This window comes from Rhincodon typus, chromosome 7 (assembly GCF_021869965.1).
Source record: "Rhincodon typus isolate 14 chromosome 7, sRhiTyp1.1, whole genome shotgun sequence".
NCBI classification, from domain to species: Eukaryota; Metazoa; Chordata; class Chondrichthyes; order Orectolobiformes; family Rhincodontidae; genus Rhincodon; species Rhincodon typus.
Window position 1 is genome coordinate 61,288,365 of NC_063338.1, and position 27,277 is coordinate 61,315,641.

The 27,277-nt window shown below is 39.1% G+C and overlaps 2 protein-coding genes across 4 annotated transcripts in view; one reads left to right on the forward strand and one right to left on the reverse strand.

The window, feature by feature from the left end:
• The window catches only part of snx4 (sorting nexin 4), a 59,940-nt gene extending 56,587 nt beyond the window's left edge, over positions 1-3,353 (reverse strand). The window contains exon 1 of the mRNA XM_020526792.2: positions 3,177-3,353. The gene's annotated coding sequence lies outside the window, so the exon portion shown is untranslated. The remainder of the gene's footprint in view (positions 1-3,176) is intronic.
• Positions 3,354-19,817: 16,464 nt separating this feature from the next.
• The window catches only part of tgfbr2l (transforming growth factor beta receptor-like), a 90,560-nt gene continuing 83,100 nt past the window's right edge, over positions 19,818-27,277 (forward strand). For all 3 annotated transcript variants that reach the window (XM_020526790.2, XM_020526791.2, XM_048599511.1), the window contains exon 1: positions 19,818-19,998. In XM_020526790.2, coding sequence (XP_020382379.1) covers positions 19,947-19,998 — 52 coding nt within the window. In that variant the 5' untranslated portion in view covers positions 19,818-19,946. The remainder of the gene's footprint in view (positions 19,999-27,277) is intronic.

Sequence of the window (27,277 nt, forward strand, 5' to 3'; positions counted from 1 at the left end):
AACAAGAAAATCTAACCATCAGTCCTTTACGTTCAATGATACTACCATCACTGAATCCCTCACTATCAAAATACTGGGGTTGCCATTTACCAGAAAGTGAACTAGACAAGACATAAATAGCTAGAAGAGCACATCAGAGGCTCATTACCCAGTAGCAAATAACTCACCTTCTGCCTATCTACAAGCCACACATGATTGAATACTCCTCACGACCTGGACATGTGCAGCTCCAACAACACGAAGTTTGATACCATCCAGGACATCGCCACCCATTTGATTTATTATATCCACAAACATTCACTCCTTCTATTACCGATACTCAGTAGCAGCAGCGTGCACCAGCTACAAGATGCACAGCAACAACTCACTAATGCTCCTTAGTCAATAACTTCCAAATCCACAAGCACAACCATCTAGGAAGACAAGGACAATAGATACATAGGTACACCACCAGCCGCAAGTTCCACTCCAAGCCACTCACCATCATGACTTGGAAATATATTGCTCCTTCTTCAGTGTCACTGGGTTAAAATATTGGAACTCCCTCCCCAACAGCATTATGAATGTAGCTAGCTACAAATGGACTACAGTGGTTCAAAAAGGCAGCTCAACACTACCTGCTCAATGGCAAGCAGATATGCAGCGAATGCTGGCTCATCTAACAACAAAAAAAAAACAAAATCTTGGTTATCTAACTAGCAGATTGGTTAAAAATCCATCTGGTTCACAAACATCCTTTAGGGGGAAAAGAAAATCAGTCTTCCTGCAGACTCAAAATAGCCTAGAGAGCCAAATAGATTTTGTTCAACAACATGAGTCAACATCACTTTCTGAAAAACAATTGAGATGGACAAGACATACCAGTCATATCCACAGTGACACTAGCAAAATTAGTGTTGCATTCAAATTATTCTCCACTATAGGACAGGGGAGTACAGACCAGATAATTTCCTTTAGGTTTATTTTAAGAGCTTAAGGGTTTATACATTGATTTTTTCAGTGTCTATGAAACAATGACAGTGACAAATCAAGAAAATCAATTTAATTGATAAGTACAGCAATTTACCACATTGTGCAAAATGTCTGTTTTATTGTACAGACAGAAATGCTGAAAATATTCTGCTGATATCTGTGCTCCTCAAAATTAAAGGAGTTCACAGCAGATGAGCCAAACAGTATACATAACTCAGACTAGTCCACTTTTCTTGTAATGTTTAAGCAAGAATAAAAGTGAAGTCCACATCAAATGAAGAATTATACAACACCTAATTGTTGCGAACTAGATTGCCAAAGGTCTGACAAAGGGATTCTTGTGGTTCAAAAGGTATTGTTACTACCTCTGAGCCAGAGGGCCATGGCTCCAGTCCCACCTACTCCAGAGGTGTGTTATAATATCTGACCAGAATGGATTACAAAACATCTCAAACATCTGACAATAAGAATCTAACCAGAACAGCATAGCAATGGGCTGCATAGACAGAGGACCCTCTTCCAGTATGTGATTTCAAAAAAAAAAATGTTTACCAAATGTTTTTGGTGCCTAGGTGAGTTTCCATAAAATCCCTACAGTGTAAACAGGCCACTCAGCCCAATGAGTCCAAACTGACCCTCCAAAAGAGCATCCCACCCAGACCCATCCCATCCCTGTAACCCTGCATTTCCTATGTTTAACCCACCTACACCCCTAAACACTATGGGCAATTTAGCATGGCCAATCCACCCAGCTTGCACATCTTTGGACTGTGGGAGGAAACCCGAGCACCCGGTCAAAACCCACACAGACACAGGGAGAATGTGCAAACTCCATACACCCTCGCCAGAAGGTGGAATCAAACACAGGTCACTGGCGCTGGCACTGAGAGGCAGCAGTGCTAACCACTGAGCCACTGTGTCTGGTATGCAAATTCCCACAGGAAAGACTTCTCTTTCAAATCTACTGGCTCTTCTGAGGATGTTTGTTTTAAAATATTTTCAAAGCAAGTTCCATTTTAGTTGTAACTCTATTCTTATTTTCTACCAAGAATACCAGATCTTTACCCAGTATTTCGCAACCCTGCCCACATCATCTTTACAGACTATATTCAGTCAAAGAGAAAAGTGAATAAATGTACACTTGTGGCATAAATATTACTTTTTTTAAAAACTTCCTAATTTTTGGACCAAAGCTTTAACTAACCGTCAGTTGGTACACATTCTTTTGCATTTCTCTTTTGATGATTTGATTTTTTAACATTTTAAAGCCAGAATTTCTAGACAGAGATAGTAGGAACTGCAGGTGCTGGAGAATCTGAGATAACAAGGTGTAGAGCTGGATGAGCAGAAGAAGGGTCTAGGCCTGAAACGTCAGCCTTCAGTTCTAGACAAACATTTCTTTCCATTAAGAGAAAAGCAGTCCCTCAATTCTCAGTGCAATCTCTCCAATAAACTAAAGTTATTTAACAGCGATAAGAGCACTTGAACTTAAAGTGAAACATAGTTTGATAATTAAATTCTCAACATAAAAGTGCATTATGTCCAAAGATGTTGGTTTCCATACCCTTTGCTTTTTCTAAGAACCACTAATGACAAATGCTTCCAAGAGTTTTTATTAAGAATCTATTCAGATACTAAATCTAAATCTTTCAACAGAAGTTGGAATATTTGGGGCTAGAGGATGTTGTCTCTTGCCCCTGACGAAAAGTCATTGGACTCTAAAACTATCTCTGCTTTCTCTACACCAGCTACCAGAGCTGCTGAGTTTCTCCAGCACGTTTTGTTTGTGTTTCAGTTTGTTGCAGGCTTGGTTTTATTGCTATAAGTATCTGCTTAGTTAAACTAATATTCGAAGTTTTAAAGTAGGATATTTCACTCCGATTGGTTTTGTCCTTGGAAAGTCAGTGCTTTTTTTTTTGACATTTCAACAGCTTCTTTCCGGGCGGCCCCAACGCTGAGCTTTGTAGCTGGAGTTTAAAAGGTAAGTCCAGACCAGCTAGCACGCAGGTCCACCCTCGGCAAAACCCATTCAACATTCACCTTTGCCTTTCCCTACACCCGCCAACATTAGCACCCTACTCACTCTATGCCTACTGCCATGATCCCTTATATTATACCAAAATCGCACAATCGAAGTTTTTAGGAAAAAAAAAGCACCGATTGACCGTTCAACTACCTTCCGATAGATATCTATGTTCAGTTACCTGCAGGAGAATGCACTATTGGAATGCCTCAACGTCAAATCTATCTTGACCCAAGCAAATGAAAGAATTGAACACCGTCAGAACGTAGTGCAAGGATGATAAATCAAACAATACAAGAATCCCGTACGCCGGCCGCCATTAAAGATGGCCTCCGGGAGCCATCTGCGCATGCGTAGCGTACCACTGGACCGCGCGTAATGACTTGAAGATCACGTGCCGCTGGTTGAACGATATCGGATTCATGCGCATGCGCCGTTTAGGTCCCCTTTTTTGGACGTCCCCACACCCGCATGCGTACACGCTAGATCTCTCCCCCCACCTCCGACAGCCGAGACAGTAAGAGGTGCACAAGTGTGAACAAGGGACGCATGGGCGAAGTTAAATATTCTCCTCCCACTTTGAAACTGAATGTGTGGCAAAGTGGGAAGGGATTGTTTTGTTTTATTCTTTCATGGGGTTTGGGCGTTGGTGGGTGCCTATTCCTAATTTGTAGGCCTGCTGGACTTTTGAGGAAGGGTCACTCTCGACCGGAAACATTAACCCTGATCTCCATCCACAAAATCTGCCAGACCTGCTGAGCTTATCCAGCAATTTCTGTTTTTGTTAGCAATTATGTGCAGAAGGAGATTATTCAGCCCATTGTATCTGCCCTGACTCTTTGGGCATTTTAACTTGATTGCCAAACTTCTGCCTTTGCCCCTACCACTCCCTGTTGTTTCTGCTTCAACAGTCATTCAGGCCCTCGTGAATGTCTCCATTGATCCAAACTCCAACACACGTGCCAGACCTGACCTAATCTGGACCACTGGCTATGTGAAAAGTCTTTTTTTGCCTTGTATCAAAGGTTCACCCCATTGACGAGGATGTATGATGCTGCTTGGCCTGCTGTGTTCATCCAGCCCTGCACCTTGTTGTCCCAAAACTAAGATACTGATAAGTCTTTAATCAGTTAGAGATAGTAGGACCTGCAGATGCTGGAGAATCTGAGATAACAAGGTGTAGAGCCTAGACCCTTCAGCTTTCCTGCTCCTCTGATGCTGCTTGGCCTGCTGTGTTCATCCAGTTCTACACCTTGTTATCTTTAATCAGTTAGTAGGTTTTAATTTATTAATATGTATATGTAAATTGCCAAATTCCTTTCAAGTCATGGGCCTGAGAGAACTAAAGGTTTCATCAGTGTAAAGAAGAAGTGACATTTTAGGTCAGGCAATGCATGTTAGGTGTGAGGCCTTGTTTAGAATCTGTTTGTTTTAGTTTGGAGTCAGACTGGTTTTATTTCTAAAGTAGGAATGTATAAAACTCCACAATGACTGACTGTCTATAAATTGTGTGATTTTTGAACAAAATAAAATGTATCTGCAAATACAAATTCACCCCATGAGTTCATGTGTGTGTGTCTGTGAGAGAGAGAGTGTGCATATGTATGAGAGATGGGGGGAGAGAGAGAGGCTTGAGAGACAGAGTGTGTATGGGAGAGGATCTGTGTGAGAGAGTGTATATTGTGTAGCGGTCAGCTGTAGTGCGACATGAACGCAAGATCCCAGTTGAGGCTGTCATCATGGGTATCCAACTTGGCTACCAGCCTCTGCTCGGCGTTTTATAAATTCCTACTTTAGAAGTAAAACCAGTCTGACCCCAAACTAAAACACAAACAGATTCTAAACAAGACCTCACACCTAACGTGCGTTGACTGACCTAAAATATCACCTCTTCTTTACACTGAACAAGGATGGTGTAAACCTTTGATCTTTTACTTATAAATTCTGTGCCTGATACTACCTCTCTCACTAATACCTGAAGAAGGACTGAGGCTCCGAAAGCTTGTGTTTTCAAATAAACCTGTTGGACTATAACCTGGTGTCATGTGATTTCTAACACTGACCTATATAGTTAAGTGTAACCTCCATGCTCTGATACTGTATGTCCATGTGAATACTGTATGCTTTATTATTAGCTCTCTCTACCTGCTCTGCCATCATTAATGATTTATGCAAATATACACTCAAATCTCTCTGCTCCTGCACTCCTTGTGGAACAGTACCCTTTATTTCATATAGTCTCTCCATTTTTTTTTACCAAAAGTGCATGAACTCTCACATCCCAGTGTTGAACTTCATCTGCCATTTGTCTGTCCACTCCACCAACTTGTCAGTGTCCTCCTCACGTAACTTGTCATTGTCCTTGTGTAAAGACCAGTAAATATTTATTGTTGTATTTCTGGTTGTGGACTGAATTGGGAAAAGGACTGTTTTAAAAACGAAGGCTTGCTGCTCATTTTAAAAGCAATTTACCTGACACTCACTGTAAGCACTCTTTATACAGCAGTGAGTGAGGGGGAATGGGGAGTCTAATTGCAGATAAGCTGGAGCCGAAGAGTAGGAGATCAGTTTGGTGACTGGTTGTCAATGACCAAAGACCAAAAACTATGTGAAAGGCTCCCAGGTGGCTGAACATCTGTTTGGTGTGAATGTTTATGCAAATGCCATTAGACCTCCAGAAAGGAAGGAGCTGATCCTTTCCTCTGTAGTTAAAATCTCAAACTTGAAGAAAGCCTGTTTATGTGCTGTCATCAGTTGCTGTAAGCTGTGGCTCTTAACCAATAAGTCAGAGACCTTATACGTCTGAACCAGTCATCCTGTGCCTCCTACAAACAGGTGAAAGTATCTGGAGAGGCAAAAAGAATCATCTCAGTAAACCCTAGTCTACAGACAAATCAGCTACTTGTTGTCAGCCAAAGCTCTATAGCAAAGGTTACGGCTTCAACCGTAAGCACAAAAAGTCCAAATGAGGCTAAAGAGACAGGACAGTTAGAGGAACAAGTTCTGTTTTTTTTCCATCATGTGCGGTGACCAGAGCAATTGCTAAACAAAGCGCATCACCTGAGGTCAAAGTCATATCACAAGAAGATGCTACAGTAGTGAAAATATTCCTTAAAGATCAGGATAATTCAAAGGAAATGTTTGGTATGTCTTCAGTTGAGGCTCAGAAAGCAGATTGAGAGTCCAATAAGTTAGCACAGATATCTCATAGTGAAGCTGAGGCTGAAGGGGTTCCTGAGTGTTCTTATATTAAGAGTAGGGTTCTGTTGAAAAATAGGTATATTACCTCAACAAGACTTCACAAAACTTCAATTGTACTGCTGTTCCGTAAAACATACTGTATCTTTCAAGTAGTCGAAAAACTTCAACTCTGTAGTCAAACTGACACTTTTAATACCCATGCCCATTTTTGAAGAACCATTCAGTCAAGTATGAAAAGATTGTGTGGGACCATTACCAAAAACAAAAGCTGGACACCAGTATCTCCTCACAATTATGGATACGAAAGCTGATCTTCAGAAGTTACTCCTTTGAAGAGCAATTATAGCAAAGGTAATAGTGGAAAAATTATCTCAGTTTTTACTTGTTATGGACTATCAAATGAAATAAAACTTGACAAATGCATAAACCATATTTCTGAAATTTTTCAGTGCATAATCAACAATCTAGGTATATATCAACTGAAATTGTCTGCTAATCTCAAAAAAATATAAGTTGCTTTGGAGATCCCTGTTGGAGATCTGTTTCCTTTAGTATCCTAGTTGATTTCCATCTTCTTCAATAAGCAGATTTTGTCCATTTATTTATAAAAAAAAACCAAGATTGAAATATGTTTTATAATTGGAATTCATAACATAAATATCTTAGAACATTCCAGAGCACTTCATAAGGAAAAATTAGAAATCAAGGTACATAAAACAATATTAGGCCAGAAGGCCAACATCTTGATGGTTCAGATAAACCATAAGGTACATCTGGATGGAAGGAAGGGAACTACAGAAGCACAGGGATTTAGGAAATAATTTCTGCAGCAAAGGGGCTAGACTTAGTCACCAAGGGTGGTCTAATTAGAATTGTGAATTGAGATGTCAGGACTGCAGAATTAGATAAGCGCAGATATCTCTGATGTTGTAGACTGAAGAAGATTGAATAGATAGGGAGAGACAAGGTCATGGAGGAATCTGAAAACAAGGATGGCAATTTTTTAAATGAAGACTTCACTTGAATATGAGTTGTTGAACATTGCTGTAATAGTTGGAAGTGACTTGATGCAAATAAAGACAGACAGCAGAATTTTGGATCACTTCTAGTTTACAAGGAATAGAATTGGGAGACCTGCCAGAAGTGAACTCAAATAATCAGGCTTGAAGTGTCAACGGCATAAATATGCTTTGCTACTCATCCCATCCCGATGCTAGATAAGAAGCTTGATCACTTTAGAAAGTGTGAATGACTTGTAAGAGGTAGAATAGAGATGGATGTTGTCAGCATCAGTGAAAATGTTATGCCATTGAACGACATTGAATGACAGAAGCACAAGTGAGGAATAGAAGACATCACTTCATAGTGGAGAAAACAGTTGGAAATAGAAAATAAGCCATTTCAAATGATTCACTGGCTACAAATGGACAAAAAAGAGTGGAACGAAGCAAAAGATACACAGATGAACAACAGTGGGGAAGCATTGGAGTAGAATGATGTCATCATGGGGCAATGGTGGCATAATGTTAGCATTAGTAGACTAGTAATCCAGAGACACAGGCTAAAGCTCTGGGAACATGAAATTGCCAAATCATAAACTTTAAATAAGAGCATAATAGGTGCAGTTTAAATTCAATTAATATAAAAAAAACTGCAGTTGAAAACTAGCAATGGAGACCATGAATTTGTTATCATGTATCGTTGTCACAAATGTTAATTAGGGAAAGGGGAAATCTGCCATTATTATTCAGTATGGTGTATATAAAATTTCAAATTGCTTTAAAATCCAATATTTCCTAAAAGAATTCCATTATCAAAATATCACTATGTTATGATGTTACCAAGTGGCTATATGGTATTTTTATTGTTTAGGTTCCATTAGAATGTCCAACACCAGGCAGCATTATAGAGCCTTCCTACCCACTCTCAAGGGCAAAAAAGCTTTACTAGAGATTTCCTATTATGCTGGATTTAATTGTTTTTTTCTGTAAAGTGTAACTAGAGGCTATCATTATAAGATTGTAATCAAAAAATTAAATTGGGAATGCAGAAGAAACATCAATCAAAGTGTGCAACTCTCTGCCACCGGAAGTCATTGAAATAAATAGGATTGATATGTTTAACGGTAAACTAGACAAGCATATGAAGATGAAGGGAAGGATTCTTGTTGAACAATGGTAATGTCCTGACCTCTAGACGGGGAAGTCCAGATTCAAACCTGCCCTCATGGTGTATATTAACATGTCTTAATAGGTTGATTCAAAATATTTTTGGGGGATAAGGGAACAGATAGTTACAATGGTGGTTTTAAATATGCAAAGTATTTCTGCTGCATGCCATTGCTACTCTCACATTAGCTCCACTGTCAGTCTCAATCATCACACACCACTTCTAACTATTGGCCATGATGCTTTCCCCCTCTTTTGTCTTTGCCTTGCAGATCGTGAAAGTCTCCCAACAATGTCTGCGGAGATGTGGCTGGCTGCAGGTAAACCATTCTCCTAGACATCAGAGTAAGCATCAACAAGGCTGCCCCCAAACAAACAAATTACCTTTAACTCTCAGTTTAGCTTTACTATTAAAAGTTGCATAGCATGGGTCTTCTGTCTTGCAAAATAGGAAATCTGACGGAATTGCTCAATGGTTACATTCCAAATCAAACTCTCATATAAGCTGTAGTCAGGTCCATTTTGATCAGGACTTTCAGTTTCCTCCATATTTGCTCTCGATAAAACATCTGCTTTGATATTGTTCTTTCCTGCTACATGAATAATTTTCAAAGTCTATAGTTGTGGCATTAAACTTCAGCAAAACAGTATGAGATTTTTAGTATGTAATTTTGCTGGAAAGTTAGTGGATCATGGCCTACATAAATATCAATCCCTGCAGAGTAATTAGATATGTAGCCTTCAAAACAGGGTCAACAGTAAACTCAGTCTCTTTTTTCCATAGTTGAGTATTTCTCCTGGCATGAATTCAACTTGTGAGAAAGATAACTAACCGGCCATTCAATATCCATCTTTTTCTCCGATAACAACATTGTATCAATACCTAATTGTGAGCCTCAACAGTCTAGTGCCTTAGCATAATTTGGTGTTGCTAAATCTTGTACAGTAGTCAGTACAGATTTCAAGCTATCAACAGCACTCTGCCACTCCTCTGTCCATTCAAATTTCTTTAACAAACTTGTCAAAGGGACCACTAAAGTACTGAAATTCAGACTGAACTTGTAAAAGAATTCAGGCATGACAAAACCTCTTGTTTTGTCTTAGGCTGAAAATCCTATGTTAGAACAGAGTGAGCAGAGTGGTGCAGCGGGAGCATGCTGGGCTCATAACCCAGAGGTCGATGTGCGCTGGCTTGTTGGTCTAGGGGTATGATTCTCACTTCAGGTTTTTAGGGTTGCACGGTGGCTTGGTGGTCAGCACTGCTGCCTCACAGAACCAGGGACCTGGGTTTGATTCCAGCCTTGGGCGACTGTGTGGAGTTTGCATGTTCTCCCTTTGTCTGCATGGGTTTCCTCTGGGTGCTCCAGTTTCCTCCTACAGTCCAAAAATATGCAGGGTAGGTGGATTGGCCATGCTTAGTTCCCAGGGATGTTTAGGTTAGGTGAGTTAGACATGGGAAATTAGGGGAATGGGTCTGGGTGGAATGTTTTTTAGAGGGGTGGTGTGGACTTGTTGGGCTGAATGACCTGTTTCCACACTGTAGGGATTCTATGATCTACAATGAGAACATCAAATATTGACCTTGTTTTTGCTTTAGCCAGGTTTCTCAAATTGTCACTTTGTAACCAATTAGTCAATTTGATCAAATGTTGTAAATGTTCTTTCCATGCTTGGCTGCGCAGAGACATTAATATTTCATGATTAATTCAGTTTATTTCCGAGTATATTAATCAATTTACCTAATATAATGTTACACTGTTGAAACTGTAACCAGTGCAGGACCTCAATAATGTGACTGCTTAGTGTTACTTTACAAAGGAATGTATTATGGGGCTTTAAACAGAATAACAGTGCCAAACTCTGTTAAGGGCTGCAATTTTTCACAATGCTAAGTCGTTATCAAAAACCCAACATCAGCAGCAGAGGAAAGAAAACCAAAGGCTGTGTTCTGTGTTTTTAAGTTTGTAGTTCTTTACCTGGAAAAATAATCATACTTTTGCTAAATTAGTTTAGTTTTAACTTTTGTAACAATGTATGGTATAATTCTGTTAGATTTTTATCACTGATGTTATATATTGATTGATTGAATTAGGGTATCTCACTATGTCTCCTTTTGTACTTTGTTATTTTGCACTTCTATTTTGTATATAACTTGTAGAATATTAAGTATTACCTACTTTGTGATTTCATGCATTAATACTTTGTAATAGTCTGTGTAAGTTTTTGATGCAGTGTTATAAGAAATTGTTCCACTATATTCTTTATTTTAAAGTAACTCATTCAAAACACCAACAGCGAAAGAGAGAGAGAAGAAAACGCATTGAGAAGATGATTTCTAAATAAACATTGCTGGATTAAGGAATTTGTATCAAATAAGCTAAGTCTGAGATCATAAGATCAATGTATTATCATCCATGAGGACACAACAGCATAAACTCCCCTATTCTAAATAAATATGCAACACAGATACCAAAAATGTTTTGACATTTTTAATGTCAGACATTTTAAGTCAGACCCTGAGCCTTGCAATTAAAGCTAAATTGAATTTCAGAATCCTTTTGCTGCACACAACACATGCTAATGTATCTTTCATCCTGAAAGGTATGACTTAGCATTGGTAAGGTCAATCTGGAGTTAAAAATCTTAAATTAGTTTAGCCATATTAGTCAATAGAAATTGTCAATGTCCCTTTTACAAACAGTTGTTTCTATGGACCTTGTTTGTCCAATCCTCACAATCCTGCAACTGTGATGTTGAATATGAATCCGCCTTTAACAAAAAAGCGAAAGAAATGCCAATGCTGGAAATCTGAAACAAAACAGAAATTGCTGGAAAATCTCAGAAGGTCTGGCAGCATCTGTGGAGATAAAGTAGAGTTAATGCTTTGGGTCCAGTGACCTTCTTCAGAAATATTCTGAATTAATCTTAATTGCTGGAATTGATTTGACAATAATTTAGACATAGTCATTGTGATCCATTTGATTATGGTACCATACAATTGGTGAGCTTCAGCTACTATTACTTGGATCAATAATGTCATTTTCCAACATGAACTTGATCTCTTTCCTCAGTTGTGCTAACTTCTCTGGGTTGAGTCTGTTAGGATATTGCTTTATGGATGTTGTATCCCTTATATTAACATTATGCATGGCCAAATACATACTTCCTAGTTTATTTAAACAAACTTCAATTTAAGAGGCTGTAATAACTTCTGTAAGTCACCTTGAAAGTTTTCTGGAAGATAATTGCATCTAACTTTTAAACACCTCAGTCTCAACCAAACTTATAACTGAAGGGTCAACTTCAAAAGTTTTAATTTCTACTTCATTCCAAATCACCCTTACTTTATTTTTATTTCACTATCTATTCATTTCATCACTTAAATTTATCTCCTATCTTTCCCATCAAAGTATCAGTCTAACATTCTAACATGACATACTCATTCATATTCTTCCTATTTGACGTATTCACTGTATAATTTACATCATTAAATTGATTTTTGATTTAATAATAATAAACCATGCTTTCAATGGTTCTTCAGGGACAGTTTACAATCCTAGCATCCTGTCTCCAGTAACATTAGTTTGAGCTTTCCTGTTTTTACCAGCTGTAACTTTCTTTGCTTGTTGAGTATTTTTCAAATGCTTTTCATTCAACTCACACCCTTTGGTTTTTTTTTTCCCTGAAAATGTGACACATTCGTCAGAAGTGTAACCTCTCAGTTTTGTTTTATAAATTTGTCTTTAATTAATTTATGGACAAATCATGTGCATCTATAAGTTCAAAAGGACTGAATCCCATGGGCTTATTTAGGACATCTCTAATGGCAAACAGTGACAAGGAAATTCCTTTATCCTAATAAATTTGTACATTCCTGATAATAGATTCGAACTGTGGTCTTTCAAATTTGATGCCATCTTTCTAATGTTCCTTCTTATTGTGCACTTTTCATTATTTCTTTGGATATTGATGACATAAATTTTGAACCTTGATTTGGTTGTATTTCTTTGGGTAATCTATATCTTGTTAAAAAAAACTGAATTAATTTTTTGCAATAATTTTCTCCAAAGACAGTCCTTCATGATATGTGGTTGAGACACCTGTAATTGTTTTAGATAGGGATCCTGCACAATCTATTAAGACACTGCTAAATAGTTCTTCAAAAGCTAGTATCAGAATTAAGTGCAACATTTGACTGAAGGTTGAGGTTTCCCCACTATCTAACATGTATAACATATCTGGTAAAATTTAAATATGTCTTTATACAATCCTGGACAATAAAATGTTTCAGCAATTTTGCATACATTTTTCTAATACTTAAATGGCCTTGCATTGGACTTTGTGTTCCGCTCATAAAATCTCATTATTATATCCAGTTGGAATTTTCACCTAATAGACTACTACCCATTCCATATTGGCTGATTTCCTCATTAGCACTCTGAATGTTAACATTCAGGATTGACTTCGATTCAGTTTCTGAGTAGGCTATTTCGTGCCACTCTCTCAAATCAGAATCCAACTGTTGTATTTTTATTCTATTAATGAAGATGGGTCAAATCAGGCTTTTTTTAACTTTATTCCTTTTTGCCTATTTATATTTTGAAAGTAGCATTGGATAATTGAATTTTATGTCATTTCCTTTTCCCTACATCCGATAAAAATACCAAAGCTCAAACTAATGGTACTGGAGATGCTAGGGTTGTCAACTGTCCCTGATGAACCATTGATTCTTCCACTCCCTACCTAAATTGTAAACGTTAAAGTGTTTCCATCCCTCCCTCCTCCTCTGAACAAAAAAGGAGTGAGAGAGACGTGCTAATTTGTTGGTAGCAGAGCGAGAAGTAAGGCATTGGCACGATAGGTTCAGTGAGCAGCAGCTCAGCAATAAGTACATGTAACCTCAGGTAAAGTCCTTTTAACTTTCCTCTCAATCAGATGAGATGGCAGTTAGGGCAGTGGCATGCTCCTCCTGCAGGATGTGGTAGATCAGGGAGACCTCCATTGTCCATGATGACTATATCTGTGGGAAGTGCACCCAGCTGCAGCTCCTTGGAGCTGGAGCTGGAGCTGGAAGCACTCAGGATCTCTGAGATGCTCAGCGCATGATAGTTAAGAGTTTTAGAGAGGTGGTCACACCTAAGGTGCAGGCAGAAAGTAGCTGGGTGACCACCAGGAAAAGCAAAGGGAGTAGGTAGAGAGTGCAAGAATCCCTTGTGGCCATTCCCTTCAAAAACAAGTATACCATTTTGATATGGTTGGGAGGGATGACCAATCAGGGGAAAGCACCAGTAACCATGTTGGTAGCACTACAACTGGCTCTGGGGTACAGCGGGAAAGGATATTGCTAAACAGGACCTTAATGATAGGAGATTCAATAGTTAGGGGGAAACAGACAGGAGATTCTGTGGCCGCCAACGGGAATCCAGGATGGTGTGTTGCTCCCCAGGTGCCAGAGTTCGGGATGTCTCAGAGTGGCTGTAGAATCTTCTCAAGGGGGAGGGTGAGCAGCCAGACGTCATTGTGCATGTTGGCACAAATGACATACGTAGAAATAGGGATGAGGTCCTGCAGAGTGATATGACAGATGAATACATAGCTAAAGAATTGGTGCGGGGGCAGGGATTCGGATTCCTGGATTACCAAAAAAAAAGTTGGTGCTGGAAACAAACCGAATGGCTGGAATAACATGGTAGGTATAAGAATCACATGCTGAGGGTCTAACCAAAGTAACAAGTAATCCAAAACTATACAAACTAATTAAGGTAGAGAGATCATAATAAGTTATCAAGGTGATGATGTCAAAACAGGACAGTAAGGAAGATTTTACAGATTTGGAACAGTATCGTGTGGTTACATGTAATATGACATTATTCCAAGATCATGCCTGAGGCCATCTTCATGGGTACGCAATTTGGCTATCAGTTTCTGTTCGGTGATTCTGCATTGTTGTATATCTCAAAGGCCACCTTGGAGAAGGCTTACCTGAAGATCAGAATTTAATGTCCTTGACTGCTGAAGTGTTCCCGGACTGAGAGAGAACATTCCTGTCTGACGATTGTTGTGTGGTGTCCAGTCATCCATTGTCGTAGTGTCTGCATGGTTTCGCCAATACACCATGCCTCGGGGCATCCTTTCCTGCAGCGTATGAGGTAGACAATGTTGACCAAACCATATGAGTGTCTGCCCCATAGGTGGAGGGCAACATTCCCACTTATGATAGTAGTGTCCATGTCGATGATCTGGCATGTCTTGCAGAGGTTGCAGTGGCAGTGTTAGAACAAATAACAAAGGAAATTACAGTCCAGGAACAGGGCCTTCGGCCCTCCAAGCCTGCACCGACATGCTGCCCATCACAACTAAAACCCCCTACCCTTCTGGGGACTGTATCCCTCTATTCCCATCCTGTTCATATATTTGTCAAGATGCCCTTTAAAAGTCATTATAGTATCTGCTTCCACTACCTCCCCTGGCAGCGAGTTCCAGGCATCCAAGACCCTTTGTGTAAAAAATTTGCCTCATACATCACCTTTAAACCTTGCCCCTCGCACCTTAAACCCATGGCCCCTGGTAATTGACTCTTCCACCCTGAGAAAAAGCTTCTGACTGACCACTCTGTCCACGCCCTTCATAATCTTGTGGACCTCTATCAGGTCGCCCCTCAACCTCTGTCGTTCCAGTGAGAACAACCCAAGTTTCACCAACCTCTCCTCATAGCTAATGCCCTCCATACCAGGAAACTCCTGGTAAATCTTTTCTGTACCCTCTCCAAAGCCACCACATCCTTCTGGTAGTGTGGCGACCAGAATTGAACACAATATTCCAAATGCGGCCTAACTAAGGTTCTATAAAGCTGCAACATTACCTGCCAACTTTTAAATTCAATGCCCCGGCCGATGAAGGCAAGCATGCCATATGCCTTGTTGAATACTTTTTCCACCTGTGTTGCCACTTTCAGTGACCTGTGTACCTGTACACCCAGATCCCTCTGCCTATCAGTACTCTTAAGGGTTCTGCCATTTGCTGTATATTTTCCATCTGGATTAGATCTTCCGAAATGCATTACCTCACATTTTTCTGGATTAAACTTCATTTGCCGTCTCTTTCCCCAAGACACCAACCGATCTATATCCTGCTGTATTCTTTGACGGTCCTCATCGCTAGCCTCAATTCCACCAACCTTTGTGTCATTAGCAAACTTACTAATCAGACCAGTTAAATTTTCCTCCACATCATTTATATATATATTACAAACAGCAAAGGTCCCAACACTGATCCCTGAAGAAAGCTACCGCTACCCTCTGTCTTCAATGACCGAGCCAGTTTTTTATCCATCTTGCAAGCTCACCTCAGACTGTTGTTTGGTGTTGTGGTCCATGTTGTCAGTTTGACACTTATGATCATCCGAAGAGACTTATTATTCAGCCTGTGGACACTCCACTCACACTATTTGTACTATCTTTTGATCTATCTGCCTAGAAATTCTGTGCCTGTGTGCTCCTCTTCGCTCCACCTAACGAAGGAGCAGCACCTCGAAAGCTTATGATTTCAAATCAACCTGCTGGACTATAAGCTGGTGTGACTTTTGACCTTGTCCACCCCCGTCCAACACCGGCACCTCCACATGTTTATACGTGAATGAACAAAACAAGTTATCCGGTCTTTTTCGCAAATCTGTTTGTGAGATCTTGCTGTGCTCAAATTGCCGACCGGATTTGCCTACACTGGAGCAATTAACACATTTTAGAAGTTCTCCATTGGATGTGAAGCCCTTGAGAAGTCACGAGGTCGTGAAATTGCAAGTTCGATGTTTTCTTTAAATGTTGAGAGACTTCGCCCACGACCACATCCAAGCAAGCATATTACTCTCCCTTGGGCAACTTTGTTACAGACTCAGCCAGTCCGGAGCCAGCCAATGTAAAACTGCGGTTTCGACTCGCTGACATCTGAACTGCGCACTGCCGGTCCCAGGTTCGAGGGTGCGTTGTAAATTCACTCACTGTATGGCATCGATTTTCTTAGTTTACTTTATAAAGAAGGATCGTAAAAGGTTGCACAGATCAATTAAAGCTATAAAAATTCTGCTATATATCATTAATTTTCAAAAAAAAAGCTGCGCGAATTATTTAACGATAGTAGGGAAGCAACTACTTTTAAATGAAGACTTGATGGTTTTGTCATAAAGCAACTTAGACCTATAAAACATAAACTATCGGACTATAACTACATCGTACAATATGATTCTCTAGTGCGCAATATTGATTTAATGATTTTAAGATATGTTGTAACATGATAGCAGGAACACTTTTATTCAATTTTAGTAATGGCAATAATTAGCCTTCAAGAGATCTTGTGGATTTCCGTGGGGTGGGGCGACGGAGGACTTCAGGGAAATATAATTCCTCCTTTTTATCAACCCATTGATAAATAGTAAAGAATATGCTCCATACAAGGTTTAAAGCGTTTTAAGCAGCCAATTGTAATTACACAGGAAGATAGTTCTGCTTTGTGATTAAACATCATCTTAATCAACACCTAAACATGTATGCAACAATTCCATAAGAAATAGTAACAAAAGTAGACCGTTCGGTTATTGGAGCATGCTCATGGCTGAATCCCACATTCCTCTCCTCCACTTTCTTGCCCTTTCTCTGTAACCCCCACCGATCTCAGCCTTAAATATTCGCAAGGACTCTACCCCACAGCTCTCTGTGGCAAGGAGTTACAAAGACTCACTCTCTCTGAGAAAATAAATTCCTCCTCATCTCAGATTTAAATTGGTGCCCCTTAATTCTGCGACTGTACCCTCTGGTTCTAGACTCTCCTGTGATCGGAATATCCCCAGCATTTTCCCTGTCAAGCCCCTTAAGAGTCCTCTGTGTTCAGTGAGATCACCTCTCATTCTTCTAAATTCCATTTATTGGAGTCCCAAAGTGTTTAAACTTTGCTCATAAGACAATCCCTCCATACCGGGATAATCTCAGTGAACCTTCTCTGAACTGGCTCCAATGAAAAAAATAATCTTTCTTAAGGGGACCAAAACTGCTCACAATACTTCAACTGTGGTCTGTAATTAACTGTAAATTCGCCAAATTAACTACAAAGGCTGATGAACACCAGTCTTTACTACATACCTATATAAAAGAAAGAAACATGTAGACAAGTGTTCTTTATAAATTAAATCAGAATTGTAGGGGGATTTAAATTAATTTAATTAGATAAAATGAATGAACCTGGACTGTAAAACCTTATCTTCTGCCTAAGCATCTCATAGCCCTCAGGACTCAACGTTAACTTTAACAATTTCAGAGCATGAACACATTCTCCAGTGTTGGTTACCAACTCCCAAATCCCCAGCTCCTGTTCTGTATAAGCTGCTCCCAGCACAGGGAATCCATGTTCAACTACTCACCTTTCCCCTTAGCGCTCATTCAGCATTCAGCTCCCTTCTCAGTTGTAAACAGTAACCCCTTTGCTTCTTTTCCCTCTCTTCCTCTGGGTTCATTAATTGGATTCACAGCTCCCTTCCCCTGACCCCACCCCATCTCCATCGGTTATCAGCATAAATACCATTGCCCAGCTATTTTCAGTTCTGACAAGGCCCACTGGACTCGAAAGTTAACTCTGTTTTTCTCTCCACTGATGCTACCAAACCTGTTGAGTTTCTTCATCTGTTCCTGTTTTTGTTTCAAAATCGAAGTACTGGATTGACTAAAAATTCGATTGGTTCATTAATGTCCCTCAGGAGAGGAAGTCAGCCACGCTGACCAGGCCTGGTCTACATATGACTGCAGGCCCTTGGCAATGTAGTTGACTCTTAGTTATTTTCTACAATGACCCAGAGAACCGGAAAAGTTTTGTTCAACAAAATGGATGAATCCCACATTCTCAAAACAAAAACAATTGTAAATGGACAAGGCATACACTGACGCCCACCTCCCGTGAGTCAGTCTAATTGTTCCCCATTATTTGATAGGAGGAGGGAATAGGGACCAGATAATGTTCTTAAAGGTTTATTTAAAGGCCATTGCAGAGAGAAAAGGCTCAAAGCTTAACTAAATTTAAATAAAAAACTGCCGATGCTGAAGATCTGAAACAAAAACAGGCATTGCTGGAGAAACTCATTAGGTCTGGTAGCATCTGTGGTGGGGAAACAAAGTTAACGAGCCCAGTGATCCTTCTTCAGTTTCAACATGTGAAACGTTAACTATGCTTTCTCTCCGCACATACTGCCAGATCTGCTGAGTTTCTCCAGCAATTTCTGTTTTTGTGAAGCCTGAAAGTTTGCTCCTTCACTTTGTACTTTAAGCTATGAAACAAAGAAAATCAAGGAGGATGAAAAAAAGCAAGCAACTGGAACTAATTTACTGTAGAATTACAGCAATAAGCTGCATTGTACCAATGAAATGGATACATTTTGTTCGTACTGGGAAACAGAAATACTGGAAATTTACAGGCAGCATCTGTGATCCGCTAAATTGAGGAGGTGTTAGCAGCCAATCATCTGAGGAGATAGGAAGGAGGATACATGACCCATCTGGCCCACTTTTCTTGCGATATTTTTGATTTTAAGCATCACATGAACAATTGAAATATAAAATTAATATTAAACATACAATCATTCAGCCCATGATTGCGTTGAACAATCGTCAATCGCCTATTTAGAATGGAGTACATCTGCTCAACAGAGAATAAATGTGGCCATTTTTGGCACAAATTCTAGAATATAAAGTACCTTCCAATTTTGATCTAAAGCTTTGATTAAATATTAGTTGGTCCAAGTTCTTTGATATTTCTTTTCAATATTTGATTTCTAATTTTTCAGACAGAGGTTATAGACAGAAGTTTCTTCCCATTAAAGGAAAAACAGTCCCGAGTTCTCTTCGCATTATCTCCAATCAGCTAACGACAAATAAACAGAAGTTTTAAACATTTTTGTCATAGCACTAAGTACAAGAGAACTAAACGAATAAAAATATGGACAGAGAATGTAAATACTAAATGAAGTGTATTATTCACAGAGATGTTGGTTTTCATGTAGTTTGCTGTTTTTCTTCTCTGAACTATAATGAGGCGGAATGATTCTAAAACTCGTTTTATTTTAAAGAATGTGTTCAGATGTTAAATCTTTGCTGGTTACCTCAATGGAACTCCACGAGTGTTTGGGACTAAAGGACGCAGTCCCTTGCGGGCTTGGTTTCATTGTAATAAACGGCTGCTTAGTTAAATGAGCATTTCGAGTTCAAAAATAGTGCGCTTATCTGGCTCCGTTTGGTTTTGCCTGTGGAAAATCAGTGCTTTTTTTGACGTTTCAACAGCTTCCTTCTAGGCGGCCCCACACTGAGCCTTGCGGCTGGAGTTTAAAGGCAAGTTCAGACCAGCTGGCATGCAGATCCGCCCACAGCAAAACCCGTCCAAGATCCACCCCCTCTTCTTCCCCTTCCCTACCCCCGCCAACATGAATAGCACTCAGCTCGCTCCTTGCCTCTTGCCATGATCCTTATACTGTACCAAAATCGCACAATGGAAGTAAAAAGCACCAACTGATAGTTCAGGGGTTTTCATGTTCGGTTACTTGCAAGAGAATGGGCTGCGGGAGTGTCTTAACCCCAACATCTGTCTTGATTCTGGCTTCCGGTAAGTGAAGAAATTATACACTGTCAGAACTTGGTGTGGGGATCATAAATCATATCAGCCACTGGGCTTTTTCCAGCTCTAGCCACTGTTTCATTGTTTTCTTCAACCACTTTGAACAATAAATTACGATTTGAATCGCAAACCCAGATCCAAAATTTCACTAAAGTAGATAAAAGTTTTTGCGCATATCTGTGATTTAAATCCAGATGTTTATTCACAAATACAGTATTTTCAGCGCGTCACCTATTCCGCAAAGAGCTTTGTATATGGAATAGACGCCAAACGTGATTGTCTTTTACACACAGTCAATCGGCCCGTTTGCAGAGGTAAAGAAAACAAGGAACAGATGTTCGTTCAAAGCACGTCTAGTCATTCAATTATTTTTTGCGTTCACAAAATTATTTCAACGACCGCTTTTTACCGAAGTAGAGGATCGAGGTTGGGAACACTTCGCCTGCGTTCAGTTTGCTCATTATGTAGGGAATCCTGTAAGTTCCGAATAATATGAAGGACAAACTATGTTTAAGTGTGTGTTAAGTCTTAGTGATAGGGAAAGAAGACAGTTTCATTACAGACTGTTACGCTCTCTAAGGCATTAGCACTGGATAATTTGCTTCCTGACAAACTCCAAATTGCTCAAAGCATATTGTGACATCCCAGTGGACCTCAATCGAAAGGAACATATTTCGAAGTAAATTCCAGACAATACTGTTTGTTTTTCAAATGAAAAATACTACCGATGCTGAAGTTCTAAAAGGAAAACAGAAAGTGCTGGAGAAACTCAGCAGGTCTGGCAGCATCCGTGGACAGAAAGCGGAGATAACGTTTCGAATACAATATCGCTCCTCTTTGGACTGCCATCCTGTTTTCCTACAAACAGGAAAATCCTGTTTTCATATTTGCTAAATTAATGTCATGCCGTAAACTATTAAGAGTAACGCATTTGGAGTATGAATTAAAGGCATCAGCGGGTCTTTAGAAAAGCTATTTAACCATTTTCCAGTAAGATTGAGGTTTATGTGGAATTCGGTTGGAAATCAGATTCCGAGGGTTTTTCCGCACGCTAGGGGTCACTGTTTCAACCAGGGTAAGTCCATAGAAGCCGTTCAGGGAGGAGCGCAGCACCGAAATTACAGCGAATGAATTGCTCAACTCACTTATTGAAGACACTAATCAAAACCATGAGTATGGCACTTTCTATAAATTAAAATGTTCTATCATCGACAGGTTCCTTAGGATTTGGAAATAAGTCTTACAATGTGGATCTTGCCGCCTAAGCACTTTAGGTTCACCATTGAATGCAATTACGAATGGAAGCTGAAAACATTTAACAAATATATCCTCTCAGTCTTTGTGCCTTTAGGCCCTTACCGAGTGAGAATAAACAAAATCCATTTTGCCTCATTGACAAGCGTCCAATATTCCTAATAAATATGGAACTGTAACTTTATCGCTAAACGCCTTAACTCAGCTCCAACATAGGGAGCTAAATTAATGTTCCTCGTACAACTGAACTATTTTCTCCATATTCTCAGTTTCCTCATGTTGTACAAATAACTCCACTTTAATTTTCTTTTACAAATGCTAACATAAAAAAGTGCTTATGTATCTATATACCACTATAAATGTTGACATACAGGGACAATTCAAATTTTTTGTACGGGAAATAACATAATTGTGCATAGAATGCACTCTTTATGAGTCAGTTCGCTTTTTACCTTCTTGGATTTTGCTTTGACCAGACGGATATTTCTCTGTTTCACCAATTTTCTCTCTGTTACAATTTCCGTATCGAATCTTAATCTGTTATCTTCATTGGTACGGAGATTTTCCTTCACAATTCTTACATAACTAACTTCCACAATTCATTTCCCAAAACCAGATCTACTATTGCCTATTTCCTATTGGTCTAAAATAATATTGATCTAGGAAATAGATTATGTTGTAGAAATATTTGCCTTTTTTTCCAATTACTATTTATCCAATTTATCCTTGGACAAATAATATTATCCGTATTATTTTCACATAATTCAATAACACTTTTACAAGTAGCTATTAAATTCTGCGGGACTTATATTAAAATGGATCAGTATGGTTAAGGTACTTTTTGCAGACAGTGAGAGTTGTTTGCCATGGTTTTTACTTCATCAAAGATAGCTTTGAACCTTACCTTTCATTAAGTAGTAGGATAAGATCAGTTATAATCAAATGCTAGAATCTACTCACTACATCAGCATTATGGCATGAAAATTAATTCTCCCAGTTTCTAAAGCACATGTTTAATGAGAATTGGTGGATGGCAGAAGAAGAAGATCAACAATAAAGATGTTGCAAGATTTAAAGATTTACTTGACACAGTCCAGCTGGCCTTTGGCTCTTGAGGAAGCCTAGCCACTGACAGACAGCAATGGTATGCTGAAGCGGAAGAAGAATTTAAGGCCTAAAGCTATAATGTTGGTGTAGTGTGGATGCAAGATGCAAAAAGATGGAAGGATTAACACTATCAGAAATATCAATGGAAAGTCCATCTCCTGCCACGTATATGGATTTATGAGTCTTGTGGTAGACAGTTTCTGCCACATATTGGTCTGTGCAATTAAATTCATCCATTCATCCTTGGGTAAAGGTACACGCTTCTAATTTGTTAAAGACTGAATTATTATTCACAAATGATACACTGTACAGAAGACTTAATCATCTTTGGAGGTATGTGGAATTATAAAGAATGCAAATCTGACTTGAAAGGGAGCAACAAAAGCAATGAGATTCCATCCCATGCTCACATTCACTCTGTGCCTTCATCATCAAAGTGAAATGCCAAGGCACTAAAATACGACTTTAGTTCTTTTGAAATTATGGTACCTGGTTAGATGGAAGTGTTATTTAACTTTTAGCATTTAGCAATACTATAATGATAACAGAAAGATACCAAGAAAACAAAGCCAGGGTTTTTAAAATAAAATGTTTTTTTTAAATAACCACTCCATTTTGTTTGCATTTATGTGCTGAACTTTTGAATTTCTTTTTTCTATTTGTAAATAAATATACTCTTGTTGTTTGTGCTTGGCTGATGCAGAGTGTTTGGCATTTTAACGTCATCCAAACCAAAACTGTTGCAAGTATAAATAGTATGGAGGAAAATCAAGAATTTTAACATAGTATTGTTCAACAATGTGTAGATCTTTAACTGATGTGCGATTGGTATATACTACTGTTTAACATATAGTTAAGTGGAATTTTGATGATGGAATGGTTTTATTTGGCTTATTTGTCAAGATTAGACATTGTTTTGACAAGTCTTCATGAATATTGTAAGCGTACCGTGTTTCAGGAATTATTACCAGCTCAAATCGAGCATTGATGAAGGTCCTACAGGTCTAGCTGAGTTGAGCTACACAAATTGTTTTTTTTTGTGGTTAGAATTTCTACCAGTTCAGTATAATAGCCTATTCTAATTAGTTCATTCTGTTTCTGACCTAAGGCATAGCAATAGGACTGGCTATCTGGCACTGCATTTCTTTTTGAGTGGAGTACTAGGAGTTGAATGCTGTCATTGACATGGAATTAATGATGTTGTGAAATTGAAGCCAAAGATTGTGAACGTAAACCCCACTAGTAAACAACTCTTCTGTCTTTTCCAGAATTACCTTTGAAATAGGGTCAAGTTTAAATGATCCCAGATAATTCTTAGTATTTGTTTATTAAAAGCATTTGTTGTCTGTTTACCAGATATACTCAGGCACAAAGCTAAGAGATTTTGCCAGCAGTAATACAGCATATTTTTGAGAAACCTGCAAAACATAACAAACACAGCAGTGAAGGCAGATATGGAATGAATAAACAAAATCTGAGGAAAATGACTCACATGAGATCTGAATATACTTTTAAATTTAGACTTGTTGTTCACAATTAAATATGCATGGTTTTCTGTTTCATCTTAAATTTGAGATCTATTCAAGTCACCAGGATTACTAGTAGCCATTCATCTCAAAAATTATATGGAAAATTTTGGAATAGTTGAATACTATAGCACAAAAGGAGCCCATTTAGCCTATCTACATTGTTCCAGCTCTTCCGCCAGTTAGTCCTGTTCAATAGCTTATTACTCTTTTAGTTTCTGTATTGGTTCAATTTCCTTTTGAAGGCTTTAATTCACAGAATCACAGAAGTAATACAGCACAGAAGGAAGCCATTTGGCCCATCATGTCTGCAAAGGCTCCTCAAATGAGCATTATTATCAAATGCCAGTCTCCTGCTTTTTCCTCATACCCTTGCACAGTATTTCTACTGCATAATCATCCAATGCCTTCTTGGTCATCAATTGAACCTGCCTCTGTCACACTTCCAGGCAGTACATTCCATACCCCAACTGCTTGCTGTGTGAAAATGTTTGTTTCTCAGATCACCCTTGCTTCTTTTGTACATCACTTTAAATTTATGCCTTCTTGTTCTTGTTGCTTTTATGCTTGGGAAAGGTTTCTTCCTATCTACTCTATCTAGCCTGCTCATGATGTTGAGGTGCCGATGTCGGACTGGGGTGGACAAAGTCAGAAGTCACACAACACCAGGTTATAGTCCAACAGGTTTATTTGGAATCACACAAGCTTTTGGAGTGCAGGCCCTTTGTCAGGTGCAGTGAGAGAGCAGGGCACAAAGAGACAGAGTTTATAGACGGAGAGATTAAGGGCAGAGAGATCAAAAAAATCATACAACTGGTGTGAGTGGAGGCTCAGATGATATGTCTCTGCAGGTGACCGAGAGTGTCAGACGGTGTGTAATGTGTTTATAAAGTCAATGTCAGTGCCGTGCTGTCATTACAATCAGACAGAGTGATGAGGATATACAAAAGGGGACCTCAGGTCAGGCACAGAATTGTAGGTGTGAGGCCTTGTTCAGAATCTGTCTCAGAGTTTTAACCTGGAATCAGGCGGGTTTTATTCTGAAAGCAGGAATTTATGTGATGCCATACGGACTGACTGTGACTACAAATTGTGTGTTTTTTGAACAAATGCTCATGATTTTGAAAACCTCTATCAAAACCTCCTTTCAGTCTTCTCCTCCCCATGGAAAACAGTGACAATCTCTTCAATCTATCCACATAGCTGATTTTTTCTCATTCTTGTAAATCACCTTGCACTCTCTAATGAATTCACATCTTTCCCATAATGTGTGCCCACAACTGTACACAATACTCCAGCTAAGGTCTAACAAGTGTCTTATACAAATTCAACATCATTCTCTTGCCATTATCATTACTCCATACCACTATCATTAAGCCAAAACCTTGTATGGTTTATTAACTGCTCCCTCCACCTGTCTTGCCACCAACTGCTCCTGCACTGCCTGTAGGATTGTACCCCGTTTTTAATATTCTTCCAACCAAAGTGAATCCCTCACATTTCCCTGCATTGAGCCTTATATGCCATTCATCAACCCACTTCACCAACCTGTCAATGTTCTTTTGAAATTCCACACTGTTCTCTTCATCATTTACAATTCTTCCAAGTTTCTTGTCATCTGCAAACTTTGAAATTGTCCCCTCCACACCAAGATGTGGATCATTAATATATATCAGAAAAAGCAAGGGTCTCAATACCAATCTCCTGGGAACTCCGTTACAAGTTTTCCTCCAGAAAAAGTTGCCCTTTTAACATTTTCCCCTCTCATTTTAAATATATGTCCTCTAGTTTTAGACTCCCCTGCCCGAGGGAAAAGACCTTATCTATGCGCCTCATGATTTTATAAACCTCTGGAAACAGTTTAGGTTTATAATCCTCTCATGATTTTCAACACTTTTATCAAGTCTCCTCTTGTGAGGAGCATATCCTCAGCTTCTCAAATTCATCCACGTAACTGGAATGACACATTCCTGGGACCATTTGAATATGTCTCTTATGCATCTTCAACACCTTCTAAAAGCCTAGTGCCCAAAATTTAACAATTATCCAGCTGAGGGTAAACTACTGTTTCATAAAGGTCTCACATAATTGCCTGGTTTTTGTCCTCATTAACTCTGTCTGTAAAGCTTAGGTACTGATATGCTTTATTAACTATTTTGTTAAGCTGTCCTGTCATGTTCGATTCGAAACAAGAAAATTCTGGAAATAGGCAGTAGGCCAGGCGGCTCATGTGGAGAGAAGAAAGTTAACATTTTCAGGTTAATCTTAACATGTAAGAACTAGAATTAGGCCATTGGGCCCAACTAGTCTGTTATATCATTCAGTAAAATCATGGCTGATTTGATTGTTATTTTTGGAAGACAATTTTATTTAAATTCTTCCACTTTTACCACATTGCAAAACAAAACAAAATCTGCAGAAAGCTCATCTGAAATTGCCAAATAGCTGAGTCTATTTAGCTCAGGGACATATCCATACACCAGGTGGAATGCCAGCCTATTGAAAATGCAGCAGGCTAACAGTAGGACTGAAGGCTATCAACACTTCTTCCACTCAATCACCTATTTTGAACTGCCTTTTTGCTCACTTTCTCTGACTTTCCTTCTGTCTTCCAACCTGAAACAACTTGTTTCTCACTGCAACTTGCTTTTTTTATGGGGAGACAATGGCATAGTTGTATTATTGCTAGACTATTAATCCAGAGACTCAGGTTATGCTCTGGGGACATGGGTTTGAATCCCGTCATGGCAGATGGTGGAAGTAAACTGGAACTAAGAATCTAATGATGACCATAAAACCACCACCAATTGTTGGGCAAAAAGTCATCTGGTTCACTAAGGAATCTGTCATCCTTACCTGGCCCAGCCTACACATGACTCCAGACCCACAGCAATGTGGTTGACTCTTAACTGCCCTCTGGGCAATTAGGAATGGATAATAATTGGGTAATAAAGTGTCACCCACAACCCTGTAAATAAATGAAAATAACAAACATACATTTTACTCTCTGTTTTGCAACCAGTTGCTGATTACATCCCCTTTCTGCTTCAATTAATGCCATCCATTCCTCTAGAAAATTCAATCAATTCTATAGGTTTGATCTCCAATATTCAGCCATGAAGTTAAAATTAAAAGACACTGGTACCCTATCAGCTTACAACACAAGATCCATCACCCACCCTAGAACTTATTTTTTTTCCATCCCAAGAAAGAAGAAGATATAGTAAGTTAGAGAATGACAGAGTTAAATGGGAGGGGCGGAAGATAACTGCAGCATATTAAAACAACAGAGACTTTAAGGAAGGGAATATATCTCTTATTTATCATAAGCAATCCTATGGGAGATCCACTAGTTACCCTTATCAAAAATATGTCTTGTC